The sequence below is a fragment of the Neoarius graeffei genome, chromosome 6 (genome assembly GCF_027579695.1).
Source record: "Neoarius graeffei isolate fNeoGra1 chromosome 6, fNeoGra1.pri, whole genome shotgun sequence".
Lineage (NCBI taxonomy): Eukaryota > Metazoa > Chordata > Actinopteri > Siluriformes > Ariidae > Neoarius > Neoarius graeffei.
Genome location: NC_083574.1, coordinates 36,469,559 through 36,490,825, shown reverse-complemented (window position 1 = coordinate 36,490,825; position 21,267 = coordinate 36,469,559). Strand labels below are relative to the sequence as shown.

At 40.7% G+C, this 21,267-nt stretch overlaps 1 protein-coding gene across 7 annotated transcripts in view; it reads left to right on the top strand.

Annotated features, from left to right (window-relative positions):
- The window catches only part of frmd4a (FERM domain containing 4A), a 288,964-nt gene that overhangs the window by 237,833 nt on the left and 29,864 nt on the right, over window positions 1–21,267 (top strand). For 5 of the 7 annotated variants that reach the window (XM_060923607.1, XM_060923605.1, XM_060923608.1 and 2 more), the window contains 2 exons: window positions 7,292–7,433; window positions 13,542–13,683. In XM_060923607.1, coding sequence (XP_060779590.1) covers window positions 7,292–7,433; window positions 13,542–13,683 — 284 coding nt within the window. The remainder of the gene's footprint in view (window positions 1–7,291; window positions 7,434–13,541; window positions 13,684–21,267) is intronic. The other 2 variants (XM_060923606.1, XM_060923604.1) reach the window with 1 other exon arrangement.

Below are 21,267 nucleotides of genomic sequence, written 5' to 3'. Positions count from 1 at the left end.
ACAGCACAAGATACTACATCATGCATCACGTGGTGGGCTTTCCCTGTTTGCACAAGGCATTGTGGGATACAAATTTGAAACAGGAGAGGAAAATGGCGGAGGCGAATGAAACGTGAAAGACCGACTACAGTAACGGAAAGCGAGAAGAAAAGACGTCATGTTATATATGAAGGAAAGGAAACGCAGGACCAAACTAATAAATATCGGCGGTCAGCGAGCACCTCGGTGTGATCAGCTGTTCGTTTAGCGACAGAATGATGGAACTATCAGTGCACCGTCAAAGGTAAACCTGTAGATGGCAGTAATGCAACACTGTGGATGCCAGCTGCCGTAAAACCCAAAAGAAGAAGATAAACCTGTGCATGCGCATACACACGGACTTCCTCTGTCTGCTCGACTGCACGAAGCGAGCGATTTTATACACATTATTTACTAGGAATCCCCTCAAATTAAATTAAATAACTTCCCAGCCACAGAATAGCCTGGGTTTTTTTTTGTTTGTTTGTTTGTTTGTTTGTTTGTTTGTTTGTTTGTTTGTTTTTTTAGATATCACAATGACCAAATATCAGAGGGAACTAAATTTTACCGATTTTATGAAATCGAAAGACCGCCTAGCTTTAATTATTAAAATAAAATTGAAGTAATGGGTTTTAATTAATGATTTAAAATTAGATAAATTATCAGCATCTCTAATTAACTTTGCCGGCGTATTCCAAAGCGTTGGAGCTGCCGATGCGAGTGCCCTCTCGCCTAATGTCTTTTTAGTTATGAATGGTAAAATGAGATGTCAGTGCAAATAGTTCTCAAAGTCGTCAGGCTTTATGAAGTGAGCCTCGCATCTGATGCTGTAGTCTGCAGCATGTAGACAGTTTTTCCGGGTGCCTCGCACGAAGCGCTCCCATTTCTCTCTCATTGTCCGGTCTTTTGGGAAACGATGAGTACTAATCCCATCAAGACTGGTGTTGCTACACCCTCCTACGATACATCTGTTAACCATTTTAATAATTACGTGATAACGTTGAAGAAATTTGCAGAAAACCACCAGGTCATTTTCTCATAAACAAACCAGCGCTGACAGGATTCAGAAGGAGGCGTCCCGCACGTGACGTCACGAAAATCAATGTTTCCCGGGAAATCCAAATGCCAAGTTTTTTCAGAGGCGGACCAATTCGCCTCAAATGGCTTGATTTCAACTGATTTTTTTCTGGTATTGTGCAAGGTAAAAAAAATTGCACAAAATGCAAAATGTGACAGATATTTGACCAAAGTTTAATATAAAATAGGAGAATTACATTGATCTTGCTTCTGAATTTACCCGTGATATGCACTTTAACCTCTACTTGGACACCTCTTTGATCTCGGTGTTTCAAAAAAATGTATATTATTTGAGATGTAAATATCCCAGAAACTACATAGTCTAGGCAAATGAAACTCATCTCATCTCATTATCTGTAGCCGCTTTATCCTGTTCTACAGGGTCGCAGGCAAGCTGGAGCCTATCCCAGCTGACTACGGGCGAAAGGCGGGGTACACCCTGGACAAGTCGCCAGGTCATCACAGGGCTGACACATAGACACAGACAACCATTCACACTCACATTCACACCTACGGTCAATTTAGAGTCACCAGTTAACCTAACCTGCATGTCTTTGGACTGTGGGGGAAACCGGAGCACCCGGAGGAAACCCACGGGGAGAACATGCAAACTCCATACAGAAAGGCCCTCGCCGGCCACGGGGCTCGAACCCGGACCTTCTTGCTGTGAGGCGACAGCGCTAACCACTACACCACCGTGCTGCCCCGCAAATGAAACTGAACAGGCTTAATGTTGAGCAATATAAGATTTATTCCTCAAAATTTGAATGAGAAATTCAAAAGGTATGTGGATTCCATGAACAATTTCACAAATTTTCAATATTCGCGCCGCCTGAGACACACACACACACAGACAGCCTTCCTCTTCGATCTTTTTGTGCCATGTCCAAATCTGTATTGCAGTTGGTGCATTTTAAAGAATTGTCTCATAAATGCACGCTGCAGTCTTGTTCGACTGTGTTCGAGCGTATTCTAACACGTGAAACGTCTTTTCTTTTCCAGCGAATGGCATTTCTATACCTAAAAAGATAAAAACAAAAAACATTCAGCATAAAATTTTGACCTGTTTCCACACATGCTGTTAAAATTTGAGGTCAATTGAACAAGAACTGGCAAAGTTATTAGGTTGTGAAATGATATCAGATTTTTTGAAACACCCTGTATAATTAGGAGCACAGCCCTTTATAGCTTTAAAAGTAATGACTAAAATGTTAAAATCAATCCTTGATCTAACTGGCAGCCAGTGCAAGGAATGTAAAATTGGTGTAATATGAGAAAATGTAGGAATAATACAAATTAGCCTGGCTGCTGCTGCATTCGGAACTCTCTGAAGCTTATTTAAATGAACATCAGGCAGCCCATAAAGAAGGCAATTACAATCATCTGTTCTGCCCAACATCAGTGCATAAACTTCGGGGAGATATTTTCTAATACGCCTTAAATTATGTAAATAATAGGATGCAGTATGACACGTTTTTGAGATATAAGTAGTGAGACTCATGTTCGTATCAAACCATGTTCCTAAGTTCTTTGCAACATCTCTTAGAGTTACTATGACGTTTCCGATGGACAGGTTGTCAACATATGAACGCGCACTGCCTGACTACTGCTTGAGGACGGGTCCATGAGAGAGCGCATGGGGCGCAGTGGCGGCTCCGGAGAGTTTTCCTTAGGGTGGCAAAGGAGGGGCACAGGTTCCAGGAGGGGGGCATAGGTTGTCGATGCAGCAGTTTATGCAAATCGTAGAAATCATTTTTACTTACGCTCAAGAAAGACTCACAATCAAGTCATCTTGTCAAATATGTATTGAGCTATTGTGCCATCAAGGAAAACGGATTGAACCATCTAAACCATCTTTTCTGAAAGTATATTCCCAAGCAATGAATGGAATGAACGGAACTATTCTGCCCTAGCGATGTATCAAAAAATAGACAGATAGCGAACGGTTTAGGTTGTGGATCTTTACTGAAGACTTCAAACTTATACAGATGTGTTCATCCTTGATTTCCGTAAAACTAAAAGAAACAAATTAAGTATATCACTAAACTGAATAGCACACAGACGAAAACGCGAGCTAGGCTGACCTGCTAGTAATGCTAACACACAACACACAAATTGTTTACTTTCTAAAGCCTATCACTTTACAAAACTATTAGCTTTCATTTCGTTGCCTAGCATACACAGAAAGTCAAACATAACTTACAGGTATAGACCCTTTTCAGTCACGTGACCTTCGTAAACGCGACCACCATTTTGGACATGTAGCGGACTTCGGCTCGAATTGGTTTGAATGCGAGGAAGGCAACAAACGGAGAACATACAAGAAAAAGGAGCGAGATGCAGAAAACACCTTCGCTATCCAGCAACGTAGGGCATTTACAGCGCGAGCAGAGGGAGAAATAACAACAGTAACGACACATTAGCAACGCCGTACAGAAATAACGGTTTATGGCCCAGACCCTTTCGGTTCTCGCTCATCTAGCTGCTACAATGACTGCTTAGACTGCAACAATAATACCTAACACACATTTAAGTATCCGTCGTAAAGACGTGAAACTCATTGAGTGACAAGTGTGCTCATTGATAAGCTAACACAATCTAAAAGTAGACATACCATCACACTGCCCTGGCGCTGTGTACAGTTTACCTTCTATGGCTTGTGCACTCGCTATTTGCCATTACTTTCTCCAACCCAGTGTTACAGATTACAGGGAACGGCCTGGATTTAAGAGACAAATACATGTTCCTCTTGTTTTGAACACTTAGCCCATGTTTACATTAGACCGTATCAGCGGATCATCAGATTAACGTTTTTAAAAGCGATTAGCATGCACACAGCAACACCAATACACGATTCGCGTGCACACAGCAACACCAATACACGGATACGCTCGGCTCCGCAGGCATCCTGCGCTCCAAATCACTCCGCCCTGAACAGCGAGTGCCCTCTGGAGGGTGCGCACTCCGGCCCTGCGCAGCTCACACAGCGCGCGAGTGAAGTGCACGAGCCACGATTCGGGACTGAGCCGCTGTGTGTGTGATCCCAGCGCAGATCACTTACCACTCGCAAGTGGAAGGATGGCAAGCCTAAAGACAATCGTTTTTTTTTTTTTGTTACATAGTCATGAGAGGTGTCGGATCACTGGATCCAGTGTAAATAGCTGCCGGAGCGCGCTCCGGCTTGCTCCCCCTCAAATTAAGCGCTGTTTGTAGGACACTGCCTCTGATCTGTCCTACAGTCTACCAACAGCAAAGGAACACAACGCTAGCTAATGTCGTTAGCTAATAGCTACTACAGAAGAACAAAGAGGTTACAATGGGTTATTTTAGCCTATTTGGTTACACACTCGCCGCCACAGAATGTTAACAGCAATGTAATGCCTTTTCTGGCTAATTTTATTCGTCTTACCTCCAACAAAGTGGTCACTACACAAGCGTTGGTATGCCGAGGGCTGCCAATCTGTTAATGGCCGCTATCCATCTTCTCCGTCAGGATCCGATAAAATGATAAACCTTGCCTTGTTTGTTGATGGTTACTACATCCAGGTGCACAACAATATAGTGGCATGATGGAAGTCTTGCTGAAAATAAACACTTTCTTTGCTGCCGTTCCTCAATGCTGGCTGTGGTAAACTACTGGTAGTACACGTCCAAAATGGCGGCCGCGTTTGTCGTGACGTCACGTGAAAAGGGTCCATAGCTACTACCGGAACCTAGCGAGACAGCACTCCATACATCCAACCAATGACTGTATAGATCATGGGACAGATAGCTAACTAAAGCTTCTGTGCTAGCGAAGCAAGACTAGCGTGCTAGTCTAGTTGCTGACTGACCAATATAAAAAATATTGATAATAAAGATAGCTGGGCTAAAAGAATAATTGAGTACCAAAATGCGTTTAACATAGAAAGGACAAGACTGTGTTCTATCAGGTGAAAACAATTTGACCAACCTCTTTGCTCCAGCACGTTGCCTCATCAGAAGTCAAGCATTCAGAAGAATCATAACAGAAGAACGTCTCTCTCTGGGTGAAACCATTTCAAAATTCCAGGGTTGGGGTCGGGTGTGAAATAACGTAAATAACGGTAGGTAGAGATGAGATGAGGGCTTAGTATCTCTGTAGATAGATAATTGAATTTCAAAAATGTGTTTTAATAAATAATGATTTTTAAAATAGGGGGGCAACTGTGGTGGCAAGACATATTTTTACAGTGGCAACTGCCACCTTTTGCCACCCCTTAAAACCGCGCTTGATGGGGCGGGGTATGAGAGCGTACAATATCGTTGTCATATCCAACTACCTCATGTCTGATTCACACAAAGGAAACACCTAACATTATCATCATGAATGTAACAACATGGCTGTTGTTAGTAGTCACAGCTGTCGACTAGCACACTAGCCTTGTGCAATTTGTCTGAAATATGTCTGCCTAGCTTTGCGGAAGACTCCAGTCATGGGCAGTGAGTGCGCAGGCAGGTAGGGCAGACGGAATGAAATGATTGGACGGGCTTTTTATTAGCTCATCCGGCCACAGGCCAGGCCGGATGAGCTTATGCGATCATGCATCGTCCGTCCATTGTCCGTCGTCGCCGTCCGTCTGCAATTTACAAAAATCGCTACTCATCCTACAGGATTGATCAGATTTCGATCAAGCTCGCATGCAATGTTCCCCAGGTGGGTGTGCATAATTGTCAAGATGGTGGCACCACCTGTCATATTTACGATTTTATGGACATCTGAAATTTTGGGGTGACTTGTCACATGAAGTGCTACTTTTCTTAAAATACTGGGATGTTTTCACTGAAACGCACCCAAAAGACTTTAAAGACGTATTCCAACAAGAATTGTTCGCCAGGTGGTGCCACCTATCATGGATGAGGCTACAGAGGGGTCATGTGCAATTTCACAAAAATTGCTTACAGCACCAAGTCGTGGGTAAGCTAGTGTCAGCCTTCGCTAACGCTACTGCTATGCTGGCTGTAAGCTATCTCGACTGCCGCACTAACAGTACTGAGTTGCAGGTAAGCTAGTGTCAGCCATCACTAACGCTACTGCTATGCCAGGTGGAAGCTAACTGGACTGCCACTCTAACAGTACTGAGTTGCAGGTAAGCTAGTGTCAGCCATCACTAACGCTACTGCTATGCCAGCTGGAAGCTATCTCGACTGCCGCACTAACAACACCAGGTGGAAACTAACTGGACTGCCACTCTAGCAGCACCCCGTCGCGGGTAAGCTAGCGTCAGCCTACGAGAATGCTGATATGAAGAGCATGTGTATGTATAATAATAATAATAATAATAATAATAATAATAATAATATTGGCTGGCTTTTTTTATATCAGATATATTCCATTCATCTAGCATGATACTGAATGAGTCGAAGACGAGTTCAATATCATGCTAGCTGAATGGACTATATCTGATCAACCATTCAAAGCCAGCCAGTATTCTTTAAATAATAACCTTGACTTCGGCGAATAATTGTTAACTATAATGTCTAACAAATGTACACAAAGGTTATTAGACCCTTGGCCTTTATTGAAAGTGTTACCAAAAGTATTTCAAGTGAAATAAAATTCCTTATTCGACAATATAGTAAATATAGCAGATCAGAATTTTCACTGTATTACTGTTTGCATAGAGAGTCACGTGTTTTGCCTACATCCATGTAGGTTTCCTCGGGGTTCGCTGGTTTCCTCCAACCTCCCAAAAACATGCTGATAGCTGGATTGGCCCTAGGATTCCCTACATGTGTATGAGTGTGTGTGTGTGTGTAGTGATGGACTGGTGTCCCATCCAGGGTGTATGTGCAGTGTTCTTACAATACGCTCCAGATCCACATCCAGCCTAACCAGGATGAAGTGGTTACTTGAAGATGAATGGCTGAATAATGAGTCTTGTAAAAATTCAGCATGTTAATGTGTTAGAGTATAACAGGACTAATTACACTGTATGAATAATTCAACATGAATAACATGACGGCAGGTAATAAATAAATAGAATAAAGCCAATAAAAGAAGGACGGTACTCGCTAGCTAACTTTAACAAGGGGCAAGGAACTAAGTTATCGAGAAGTGTGGAGGTTCGCGAATCATACAGCTAAGAAGATACAAAAGATGGATGGATGGATGGATTGATGGATGGATGGAATGAAATTCAGTGAATATAAAGTCGGTTTGTGTTCGCTCCAACTGCAGGGCGTCGGTAACGCGAAGGACGTTCGGACACAGCGGCATCGCCGTGCACACCTGGTACGCCTGCCCCGCCCTCATCAAATCCATCTGGGCCATGGCCATCAGCCAGCACCAGTTCTACCTGGACCGCAAGCAGAGCAAGGTCAGTGTGTGTGTGTGTGTGTGTGTGTGTGGGCATGTTTTTATATCTTAGTAGAGACTCAGAAGGACGAAATGTCCCCAGAAGGACAGGAATATCTGATAGTTATGGATCTCAGTGTACACATAGCATTACATATCTGCAGGAATAATTCTGTTCCGAGGTTTTCTCAAGAATAGTAACACAAACGTGTGTGTGTGTGTGCGTGTGCATTTGAGCATGTATTTATGTCCATAGATATACGAGGGTCATTCCATGCCAAATCAACAAGAGGTTATGCTCGACCATCTCAGATTTCAATGAAATTTGGAGGGCTCAGAGATACTATTAAAATAAGTTAATCCCCAAAACTTGAGCTTCCAATCACCAATAGTTTCAGAGATACAGGCATTTGAATTTTTCGATTTTTTTGTTTTTTGCTCAAAACATACATATTTCAAAGTGTAATATAATCTTTATTATGCAAGATAGAAACCTAAAATTTTGCACAGAGAGACTCAATGTCTTGTACTACAAGCTTCAACTTAGAATTTCAATGGTCATTGTATATTAGATGATGATTTTAACAAGGAAATTAAAAAGACAAATTTGCATTTTTTGCATTTTTAACTCATTCTGGAAGCTTGCCTGTGGCAGTAATGCTTAAACTAAGAATGTTATTCAAATCTACACAGAAATATCTACCAATTTCAGTTTTACCAAGTCTCCACTGTTCCTAGTTTGTCTGTAATAGGGTTTTGAAATTCGCCGATTTCTAAAACATGCCATTTTCAGTAGCAAGAAATCCAATGTGGGATAGCAGTTAGGAATTTGTAAATTTTTTTCAGTAATCCCCAAGACCCATATTTTATATTTCCAAATTTTTGTTCTGTGTCTCTCAAGTATTTTTAAACTACAGGGGTTTAAAAAATCCATTTTCACCAAATTCGAATTTTTGATATATTTTCATATAACTGATATTTGAGGGTTAATAAATGCTTCAATAAGGCTCAAGTAGGTTAGGAGACATGTTTCTTCCTCAATTTTAAATAAAATTTCAATTAATGCTCAGTATTAATTATTTGTAAATTGATTTTAATCTAAGACTGTGTAACATTAGCAATCAATGACCAGCTATTGTGTACCAGTCAACAGCCAGCCTTATCAATATCAACACAGCACAATACGTGACCTTTGATACCAGAACAGGTGGCTCATATCTTATAGTTTTAGAGTCTGTAAACTGCATACTTGTTCAGATAACATTATGTTGCTTGGATTATATTAAATACATTGTAATACAGAGCACTGAGAAAATTTACCAATGCTATTAACTGAATGTGTTTCTTTGCAAGGACTGGATATTTTGAATAGTTGACTAGGGAATTTAATTGTAGTTGCTTTCAATTTGAGATCAGTATAAATGAGTTTGTTCTTAGACATCTAGAAATGGCTGAACTTCCTCCCTGTTCTATAGGAATTGGACTAAAGAAAGATTCTGACTGCCATAAACTAACATACAACAGAAATTGTAAGTTAAGTGATTTATATGAAAAATGACTGACTTCTTTAGTTTTTATATATATATATATTTACTGAAAAATGTGAAATGTTCATATATTATTTAGCTTATTTCAAAATGATAATATTTTTAAAACCATATTTCTGTGACATGAACACAAGTAAAATGTTTCCTTATCTATACAAATCATTTAGTTGTATTTTTCAGTCCTTAATCATCAATAAAATGGAAATAATATCAAAAATTCGAATTTGGAAAAAATGGATTTTTTAAACACCTGTAGCTCAGAAATACTTGAGAGACACAGAACAAAAACTTGGAAATATAAAATATGGGTCTAGGAGATTACTGAAAAAAATTTACAAGTTCCTAACTGCTATCCCACATTGGAATCCATGCTACTGAAAATGGCATGTTTTAGAAATCGGTGAATTTCAAAACCCTATTACAGACAAACTAGGAATAGCAGAGACTTGGTAAAACTGAAATTGGTAGATATTTCTGTGTAGATTTGAATAACATTCTTAGTTTAAGCATTACTGCCACAGGCAAGCTTCCAGAATGAGTTAAAAATGCAAAAAATGCAAATTTGTCATTTTAATTTCCTTGTTAAAATCACCATCTAATATACAATGACCATTGAAATTCTAAGTTGAAGCTTGTAGTACAAGACATTGAGTCTCTCTGTGCAAAATTTTAGGTTTCTATCTTGCATAATAAAGATTATATTACACTTTGAAATATGTATGTTTTGAGCAAAATGCAAAAAAATTGAAAAATTCAAATGCTTGTATCTCTGAAACCGTTGGAGATAGGAAGCTCAAATTTTGGGGATTAACTTCTTTTAATAGTATCTCTGAGCCCTCCAAATTTCATTGAAATCTGAGATGGTTGAGCATAAATTTGTCAGATATTTGTTGATTTTGCATGGAATGACCCATGACAGAGATGTGTATAGGTGTCAGGGGGCGCGCTAATGAAATCAGTCTCGAAAGCTGTTATATTTATTTGTGCTCATTTTAAAATCTGGTTTCTTTAAGGTCGATGAGACTCGATGTTTTTGATTTCTTGATATGCCGCATTTTTTTTTTTTTTGTTAGGAAACACACGTGCTTAATGTTGAATGTTTTCCAAGTGAGCTATGAATACATCCGTATTATGTTATGATGCAGTCGTAAGGCATCATGCACATCTTATAATAATATATGAAAATGCATCACACTTTTAGCTATGTTTATTAAGCATTATGAACTGTTCATGTGATTTATTATACCGTAAGCGGCATTCATAACACGCTATAAGACCAGTAAGAGCCGTCGTGAGCATCTTGAAGCTTTTTGAGAATATTAGGAAGTTGTAGTACACATCTATATCTATACAGTATTATCTGCGAAAGAACCTGTCAGTGTGTCGACAACTCGACAGAATCCGAACCGAATAATGCATTAAATACACTGCTATATACTGTAATGCGTTTCTGTAATTAATTATAATAATGTTTAGTGTAAATACGGAGGTGATTATAGAAAATCACGTGCTGATTGGTCGAGAAATCCGGCCTGTTTCTCGATAATCACCTCGAGCGACTCGCCAAAATGGTGGCCAATCATTTCATCACCGAAAGTGAGGAAGAATTACAAATTATGAAGCTTTTTTTTTTTGTTAGGAAACACACGCACATAGAAAAGCTTAATGCTGAATGTTTTCCAAGTGTCTGTGATACAGTTTATTCTATCCATGTTCACTGGATATGAGAAGTTGTGCACTCTGATTGGCTACGCTACTACTAGGATATCAGCTCATATACCATGAGTAGAGAAAAAGAAAATGGCGGAGCGTGTTGCTGAACCAACCGAGGATGAAATAAAAACCCTACTCGAAAACAAAACCTCAAAAAATACAAAAAAAGCAATAAAATATGGAATGAAAGCATTTGATGGTAAGAACGTATCTTGGTTTATTTTTCAAGAATTATTATCATCGCATTTTTCACAAATTGCTACTGTCATTTCTCCGGTTTGTTAAGCGGAAATGATTTTCTTGGACATTTTGTATAAAGTTTTGATTTATCTCATCTCATCATCTCTAGCCGCTTTATCCTTCTACAGGGTCGCAGGCAAGCTGGAGCCTATCCCAGCTGACTACGGGCGAAAGGCGGGGTACACCCTGGACAAGTCGCCAGGTCATCACAGGGCTGACACATAGACACAGACAACCATTCACACTCACATTCACACCTACGGTCAATTTAGAGTCACCAGTTAACCTAACCTGCATGTCTTTGGACTGTGGGGGAAACCGGAGCACCCGGAGGAAACCCACGCGGACACGGGGAGAACATGCAAACTCCACACAGAAAGGCCCTCGCCGGCCCCGGGGCTCGAACCCAGGACCTTCTTGCTGTGAGGCGACAGCGCTAACCACTACACCACCGTGCCGCCGTTTTGATTTATCAAATTTGCAAAAATAAAAAATAAAAATGCTCTGTTTCTCAAAATCCAGTGAATGTGGATACAATAAAACAGTTATTCCACTCAATCTCATCGTACATGGCTTATAGCCGACACTGCACTACGCGCCTCGTCGGCTATCAGCTCATATACGACTCGATTTCATGGAATAACTGTTAAATATACTGGAGTAACAATAACAGCTTTTCTCTAATATGACTGAGTCGCATTACTTGTTTAACTGTTGTCAGATAAATAGTCTAATCTACCAAGATAATGTATGTAGCTAATTTTCTCCAGGAAAATAACTAGCTTGCAAATTTCACTAAAAATCCACGAGATTAAAGCTAGACGGCCTTTCGATTTCGTAAAATCAGTAAAATTTATTTCCTTCTGAAATTTGGTCATTGTGATATATGTTTATTTCTGTAATATCTCACAAAAAAACAGGCCATTCTGTGGCTGGGAAGTTATTTAATTTAATTTGAGGGGATTCCTGAGTAAATAATGCGCATGAAATCGCTCGTTTCACACAGTCGAGCAGACAGAGGAAGTCCGTGTGTGTGCGCATGCGCAGGTTTTCCTTCTTCTTTTGGGTTTTACGGCAGCTGGCATCCACAGTGTTGCATTACTGCCATCTACAGGTTTACACTACCGTTCAAAAGTTTGGGGTCACTTTGAAATGTCCTTATTTTTGAAAGAAAAGCACTGTTCTTTTCAATGAAGATCACTTTAAACTAATCAGAAATCCACTCTATACATTGCTAATGTGGTAAATGACTATTCTAGCTGCAAATGTCTGGTTTTTGGTGCAATATCTCCATAGGTGTATAGAGGCCCATTTCCAGCAACTCTCACTCCAGTGTTCTAATGGTACAATGTGTTTGCTCATTGCCTCAGAAGGCTAATGGATGATTAGAAAACCCTTGTACAATCATGTTAGCACAGCTGAAAACAGTTGAGCTCTTTAGAGAAGCTATAAAACTGACCTTCCTTTGAGCAGATTGAGTTTCTGGAGCATCACATTTGTGGGGTCGATTAAATGCTCAAAATGGCCAGAAAAATGTCTCGACTATATTTTCTATTCATTTTACAACTTATGGTGGTAAATAAAAGTGTGACTTTTCATGGAAAACACAAAATGGTCTGGGTGACCCCAAACTTTTGAATGGTAGTGTACCTTTGACGGTGCACTGACAGTTCCATCATTCTGTCGCTAAACGAACAGCTGATCACACCGAGGTGCTCGCTGACCGCCGATATTTATTAGTTTGGTCCTGCGTTTCCTTTCCTTCGTATATAACATAACGTCTTTTCTTCTCGCTTTCCGTTACTGTAGTCGGTCTTTCATGTTTCATTCACATCCTCCATTTTCCTCATCTGTTTCAAATTTTTATCCCACAATGCCTTGCGCGAACGGGGAAAGCCCACCACGTGATGCATGACATAGTATCTTGTACTGCGTCACGGTGAAGCAGGAAAAAAAGTGGGGAATTTAGGGCCACGTGGCACTAAATTCATTAATTGTTCGATTAGAAAAAACGAATAAAATTAGAAGTCTGTGATTCGAATTCAGTAGGTTTCGTTCCACTAAACAAAAATAACTGGGTGTCAGGGGAAATTCGTTTTATGGCCTACTCTTGAAAAATCTGAAAGGCAGTCTAGCTTTAATTTAGCTTTAAAGCAATAAAATAACACTTAAGATTGCACTAGCATGATATTTTATGTAGTGTTGGAGAGTATATTGATTAGGAATACAGTAGATGTAAATTTCTTCCGTAGACAGCTTTTCAATCTACTGTGAAAAGGTCCAAGTGGCTTCACATTGCTCTGTCAAGAGTGATTTCGTTAGCTGTCTCGAGCTTTTTCTGTATATCAGTGATTACATCATGTGCAACTGAATGGTGTTAATTCATTTCACAATTTGTCTAGCACTTCACACGTGCACACACACAGACACACACACGCAGAGATACACGCACACACTTTCTTCACTGTGTGACTCCTTGAAGCGAGCAGGAGGATTGAGTTACACTTTTAAAAGCTGGGAAATGTTCGTCTCTCGGAAAATCCTGCCGCGCACTGTACAGCTGGCTAGCACATTCACTGTGCCTCTCTGCCTTCATTTCTCTCTTCTTTCTGTTGCTTGCTTTCTCACAGTCAAAAATCCACGCAGCACGCAGCCTGAATGAAATAGCCATTGACCTCACAGAGACGGGCACGCTGAAGACCTCGAAACTCGCCAACATGGGCAGCAAGGGCAAGATCATCAGCGGCAGCAGCGGGAGCCTTCTGTCCTCGGGTTAGTACACACACGCACGCACGCACGCACAATTTATATAGATGTAAGTCTGATAATGTCAATGTGTCTGATGGGGTTTTTCATTTATGCAGTTCAGTGTGTGTGTGTGTGTGTGTGTGTGTGTGTGTGTGTCAAAGTGTGAGTTAGAGTGAGAACAACTCTCCACGCTGTTGGTTTTGGAAACTTGCCGCAGTATCAATTATCATGGACAGAAAGCGAGAGAAGGGAAAGAGGGAGGAAGGGAAAGACGGTCATCAGCCTTTCACTTACAGGCCAAAGAGTTGAGAGATGAGATCACTGATGTGGAAGCTCGCTCAGGCCACTGTGCTACAATTCATCTCTTCTGCACTCCTGAGTTATAGGTTTAACCCTTTCAGACCTACATTAAAGGAACAGTCCACCGTACTTCCATAATGAAATATGCTCTTATCTGAATTGAGACGAGCTGCTCCGTACCTGTCCGAGATTTGCGCGACCTCCCAGTCAGTCAGACGCAGTCAGACGCGCTGTCACTCCTGTTAGCAATGTAGCTAGGCTCAGCATGGCCAACGGTATTTTTTGGGGCTGTAGTTAGATGCGACCAAACTCTTCCGCGTTTTTCCTGTTTACATAGGTTTATATGACCAGTGACATGAAACAAGTTCAGTTACACAAATTGAAACGTAGCGATTTTCTATGCTATGGAAATACCGCACTATAATGACAGGCGTACTAACACCTTCTGCGCGCTTCGACAGCGCATTGATACGGAGCTCAGATATCAATGCGCTGCCGAAGCGCGCAGAAGGTGTTAGTACGCCTGTCATTATAGTGCGCACTTTCCATAGCATAGAAAATCGCTACGTTTCAATTTGTGTAACTGAACTTGTTTCATATCACTGGTCATATAAACCTATGTAAACAGGAAAAACGTGGAAGAGTTTGGTCGCATCTAACTACAGCCCCAAAAAATACCATTGGCCATACTGAGCCTAGCTACATTGCTAACAGGAGTGACAGCGCGTCTGACTGCGTCTGACTGACTGGGAGGTCGCGCAAAGCTCAGAGAGGTACGGAGCAGCTCGTCTCAATTCAGATAAGAGCATATTTCATTATGGAAGTGCAGTGGACTGTTCCTTTAAGGCCTGCATTCTGAGCAATGTCTCCAAAACAACCAGAACATTTCTTCTGTCTGAGTTCTGATTCACTGGGACTCATTAGAGCAGGAGTCATGAACTGGCGGATCACAGAATCAGCATTTCAGCAAACTGATCCGAGTACCTGAAAAAATATTGTAGTAGAACTAATAAATGCGTTAAAAAAAAAATATATATATATATATATATATATATATATATACAGCCGTAGTTCAGTAATTTTCGAAGCACTAATCAGCTCGGCTTCTGTAGTTCGTCTGGTTGGAGTCTCATCGCATCGCTCCTGTGGAGGACGGCCCCATACGGACAGTTGAAAGTCGCACTTGGAAGACGCTCTGGACTCTTACAGTAATGCTTTTATGGCTGAGGACTACAGTTGACTTGCTAACTTTAGGACTGCAGTTGTCATGAACAGTTTTGCACTCAAATTTCCATCAGTGAACAGTTTATAACATCAACGAAACTGACTTCATGTTAAAACTGTTAAAAATGTTATAATCACGTTGTCCGTTATCACCCAAATGAGGATGGGTTCCCTTTAGAGTCTGGTTCCTCTCGAGGTTTCTTCCTCATGTCGTCTGAGGGAGTTTTTCCTTGCCACCGTCGCCACAGGCTTCTCATTGGGGATAGATTAGGGACAAAATTAGCTCGTGTTTTAAGTCGTTCAAATTCTGTAAAGCTGCTTTGCGCCAATGTGTATTGTTAAAAGCGCTATACAAATAAACTTAACTGTAGCAGATTCTGTGTTGCAGCGAATCCAATCACACACATTTGTTTAAAATCTTTAACAGAAGGCAGCTCGTCCGATCAGAGCTATTAGCTACAGGGTAAAGATATTACACCAGGAAGGGACGTTTTCACAGAAGCCAGGAATGTTGCCTTTTTTTTTTACCATCTGTTGTCTAATTAATGACGTGAAGTGAAAGTTTAAAGAGGATCGGTTTTAGAAAGTGTTTATTCTTCTTGCATCATACTTTGTTCTGCTAGTCAGGAGTGCAGGGAGTGCACGGGGTCATGGAATTACTGGAACTTCATGGAATTTTAAAGTCTATTCCAGACATGGAAAGTCAGGGGATTTGATTATATTTTGGGTCAAGTCATGGAATATCAGGGGATTTTGTTTGTAGCATGTTTAAATTTTACTTATCATTTTGGCAAAATAGGGGCGGCACGGTGGTGTAGTGGTTAGCGCTGTCGCCTCACAGCAAGAAGGTTCTGGTTCAAGGCCAGTGGCTGACGGGCCTTTCTGTGCGGAGTTTGCATGTTCCCCCCTGGGCTTCCTCCGGGTGCTCCGGTTTCCCCCACAGTCCAAAGACATGCAGGTTAGGTTAACTGGTGACTCTAAATTGACCGTAGGTGTGAATGTGAGTGTGAATGGTTGTCTGTGTCTATGTGTCAGCCCTGCGATGATCTGGCGACTTGTCCAGGGTGTACCCCGCCTTTCGCCCGTAGTCAGCTGGGATAGGCTCCAGCTTGCCTGCGACCCTGTAGGACAGGATAAAGCGGCTAGAGATAATGGATGGCTGGGTGGCACGGTGGTATAGTGGTTAACACTCTCACCTCACAGCGAGAAGGTTCTGGTTTTGAGCCCAGGGGCCTTTCTGTGTGGAGTTTGCATGGTTGTTTGTCTCTGTGTGTCGGCCCTGCAATGACCCAGCGACTTGTCCAGGGTGTACCCCGCCTCTCACCCATAGTCAGCTGGGATAGGCTCCAGCTTGCCCACGACCCTATACAGGATCAGCGGTGATGGATGGATTCTGGCAGTCGGACCACAATGGAAATAAGTGTTTTACATGTTGTTGTGCTATCCTTGGTTTTAGTTTCATGTATTTAGTTCAATTGTACATTAGTAAATTGTCCTACTTGCATGTAATTTTTACCTTAATAAATCTATCTATCTATCTGTCTAATATTTCACGAGGTGTAAGTAGTGAAAACTAATTTTTGTACTGAAAACATCTGGGAATTAGTAAATAAAGCTTGTAAATTGATGGGTTTAAAATACCGTGGCTGTTTTTTGTCTGCTAAGCATAAAGGCAGCCTGTTTTCCAATTCATTATACCGTAGGTCATGGAAATTCAGCCTTTTAGTCAGGGAAAGTCAGAGAACGTGATGTGAGAGTGAGAGTGGGAATCCTGGAAGTGGTCACGTGAAGCACCACTACAAAACCAAACAAATGGTTCAGCATGAAAACGTAACCGTTGTCACCATTCAGCAGGGCTGTAGTACTTGAGTCCGACTCGTGCCCTAATTTTAGGGACTCGTGACTTGACTTGGACTTGATCACTGATGACTTGGACTCGGACTCGTGCATTAACTGCATCCGGACTCATAAACTGGAGACGAGGACTCAGATATTTTCTTTATTTTTTTGTAACATGCCATAATAATTTGGCATAAGATATTTACCGGTATATCTACACTACCGTTCAAAAGTTTGGGGTCACTTTGAAATGTCCTTCTTTTTGAAAGAAAAGCACTGTTCTTTTCAATGAAGATCACTTTAAACTAATCAGAAATCCACTCTATACATTGCTAATGTGGTAAATGACTATTCTAGCTGCAAATGTGTGGTTTTTGGTGCAATATCTCCATAGGTGTATAGAGGCCCATTTCCAGCAACTCTCACTCCAGTGTTCTAATGGTACAATGTGTTTGCTCATTGCCTCAGAAGGCTAATGGATGATTAGAAAACCCTTGTACAATCATGTTAGCACAGCTGAAAACAGTTGAGCTCTTTAGAGAAGCTATAAAACTGACCTTCCTTTGAGCAGATTGCGTTTCTGGAGCATCACATTTGTGGGGTCGATTAAATGCTCAAAATGGCCAGAAAAATGGCTTGACTATATTTTCTATTCATTTTACAACTTATGGTGGTAAATAAAAGTGTGACTTTTCATGGAAAACACAAAATTGTGTGGGTGACCCCAAACTTTTGAACGGTAGTGTACGTTAATTTTTATACTAATTTCGTGCAAGAGAATGCACATTCACCTGTTCATACATCATGTTCAGGAACAAACTAACATTAATGGCGCTAAAATGCCTGGAGAGAAGCCGCTAGGATTGTTCGCTTTGCTTATACAGACTTCTCGTGCAGTGGGAAAAAATGCACTGCTGTGTGTTCCATATGTAGAAGAACTATCGAGGAACCGACGGGGACGACCTCGAACTTCAGTCTTCATTTGGTAAGACTCCACCCAGAGAAGGAAGCGACACGCTATGCTCATTGCACTGTTGATAGCGGGACTTGCTTGCTGAGCGATGAACTAGCTAGTGTTAACCCTCTCTCATCTTATTTGCCCTGTTGATAGTGGGCGGGGCTTGTGTCAGACTCGGATCAATATTGGACTCGGACTCGACTTGAAATTTTCTTGAATGACTCCGAGACTGGACTCGGACTCGAGGTTTAGTGACTCGACTGCAACACTGCCATTCAGTCATGATGGTTGTTTATCTGGACATTTGTAAGCAGGAATGGAAACGCAGGTTTCCGTTAACCTGTTTAATGTGCGATTTGAAATTGTGAGCTAAAAAATGTGTAATCGAAACATGAATTTAGAAAGAAAAGTTTATGCGCTCGCATGAAGGGGCTTTCAGACAATTCAGTAAAACAATATTTTGCAAAACTGGAATCGAAACACATTTTTTCACATTTAAGTCACATGACATGACACGAGCTCACTGTGCCAACACTTATCAAGTCTTGATAATCTGTCGTCATGTTTATTTGGAGTAACTTTAGCGAGACAAGAAAACCCAGCTTTAATTGCACAACATCACTCAGTGGAGACACAAACCATTCACTATTTAAATAATATTGGCTGGTTTTTTCATGGTATATCAGATATCTTCCATTCAGCTAGCAATGATATAGAATGAGTCAAAGACGAGTTCAATATCATGCTAGCTAAATGGAATATATCTGATATACCATGAAAAAAGCCATTATTATTATTATTATTATTATGCATGCACATTCCTTTCGGGTGTTCAACGCGTCTTTCTCTTTCAAAATTCTCTTAAAATCTTCCGTATTTAACAACGCAAACCTGGCGGCCGTGTTTGTTTACAAATTGTCACAGTCGCTCGCTGGCACGTAAGTTTTACGTCTCCGACGTGTGATGTCATGTTGTTTTGTAGGGCTGTAACGATATGCATATCGAAATCGAAATCGCGATACGCAGAGCCACGATCCGTATCGCGATACAAGAAGGCAGAATCGCGGTACACCCTTTCAAACTTCTCCTCAGCCCAAAAACAGAGGCACTTCCAAACTTCAATTTATGAATACTTTACTTTTTATTTAAATTACATTTTAAACTTACTTAAATTACTTTTATTTTTTTATATCTATTAGTAAGTCGTTTTTTTGCCGACCTGCGACAATCTTCTGCGAGTCACGCAACGTCCACACTCGCCACTGGCAGAGCATTCATTTCTTTTAAGCGGTCGCCATTCTGGTTGCGACGCGGGGAGCGAATCTGTAAACAAGCAGCTCATTGGCTGGCTAGGTGTGCCACAAGCCAATCACAATCACTTGACCGGAAAGGCATGCAGTGTTGCCAGATTGGGCAGGTTTAGGTGCTTTTTGGCTGGTTTTGAACATATTTTGGGGTGGAAAACGTTACAGTATCTGGCAACACTGAAGGCATGTCTGCTTGGGCAGAAGCCTTCTGCGGCAGTTACATTTTGACACGCGAGCAATGTTTCAGCATAAAAATTCCGTAATTTCCATCTGTTTTCCGCAATCACACAAAATCATTGGCCCTATGAGAGTGAGACAGTGAGAGAGCCACCCCCCCCCCCCCAAAAAAAAAAAATCTTAACGGATTTACACGATTTGGAAAAATGACTTTTTCAGAACCGAAAAAAACAGAGCTTCCGGCTCAACAGTATTATTTTGAGAAATAAAACAGTCTTTGGATATACATTTGTTCATTTTTGCATACATATTACTCATTCTCTGCAGTGGTCTGAATTATTTGTTATTAAATAGTTAATGTAAGTAAGTAAATGTTAATAAGTCAAATTTACTACTTCAAAAAAACATTTTTAAAAAATCGTGGGCGTATCGAATCGTGGGTCAAAAATCGCGATACGAATCGAATCGTGAGTTGGGTGTATCGTTACAGCCCTATTGTTTTGACAACCATGCAATATCGCAAACCATATTCAACGTTCATTTTCTATTAGGTCGAGTGATGTAATACACGTAGGATAAGCGATACGCTAACAATATTGCATGCTATCAAACCAAATGAATGAAACCCGCTAGAAGGGAATAGAACACGTTTTTATTCCATTGAAAAAGTGTCCTGTATGTATACCGTAATAATGCACTTTGTTGACTTTTTTGCACAAAACTGCAGTGCAAACCCGCCTAGTGTAACTTGACCTTTATATAAATTTTAGTTGAATATCCCTGTAGAGGCAAAAACTGTCTGAATTGACATTGTATTCCTCATGGACTCCTAGGCAGCTGGATAACTAACTGAATAATGATTTTCCAGTTTAACACAGCAGCGTGATGAATGAGGAAATCCTCCACATGGGAACACTGAGGTTTCCTCGTGACCCTGTCTCTCGTTTCATAGAAAACAGTCTTTTCAGTTGCAAGAATCGTGAAGTCGTACTGCTTTGAATTTTATTATTGCTCATTACGTGGCTTGTTTTTTTTTTTTTTAATAACAAACTGCTTAGAAAATAAATTCTACATAGAGAAAATGAAGACAGATCCCTGTATGGGGATTTTTCATTGCATTGTATAAATGTTAACATGCAGTGTGTTTTCAGGGTGTGGAATCAGCTCTAGTGATTTTTGTTTTCAGTGCCTGGAACTATGAAATAAATCAAATCAGTACGTCAAACCAGACGCCTACGCTTTATTCTCATAACTACACGCTGTATGTAATGAGTAAGACTGTCGTTAGTGAGTAACATATTTTAGGACGAATAACTGAATAACTATTCAGGATTTAAAAGGGTTCAATGGGGTATGAGCTCTTAGCCCCAGGGATGTTAATGATAGAAGAGAGTCATGGTGTGTGTGTGTGTGTGTACAATATACTGTATATCCCATGTTACACCCACAGCTGCTCTAATCCCAGCTCGCCCCTGGTGTGGGAGCTCGGAGGCCCTGCTCTATATTTACTGCCGGGAAGAAAGGGCTGATTTACAGCCAAGTGAGTGAGGGACAGGAGGGATATACCAGCTTCGTCCTTACTTTACCAAACAATAGCCCTCTGTTCTAACCACAGGGAAAGAGTGGGGGGTCTTTCTTATCTTGTACATTAATATAAACGTATACACACAGACATATTTCTCTATAAAAGAGACCACAGAAACTAGACGGCCTTTCGATTTCATAAAATTGGTGAAATTTAGTTCCCGCTGAAATTTTGTCATTGTGATATATGTCTATTTCTTAATTTAATTTAAGGGGATT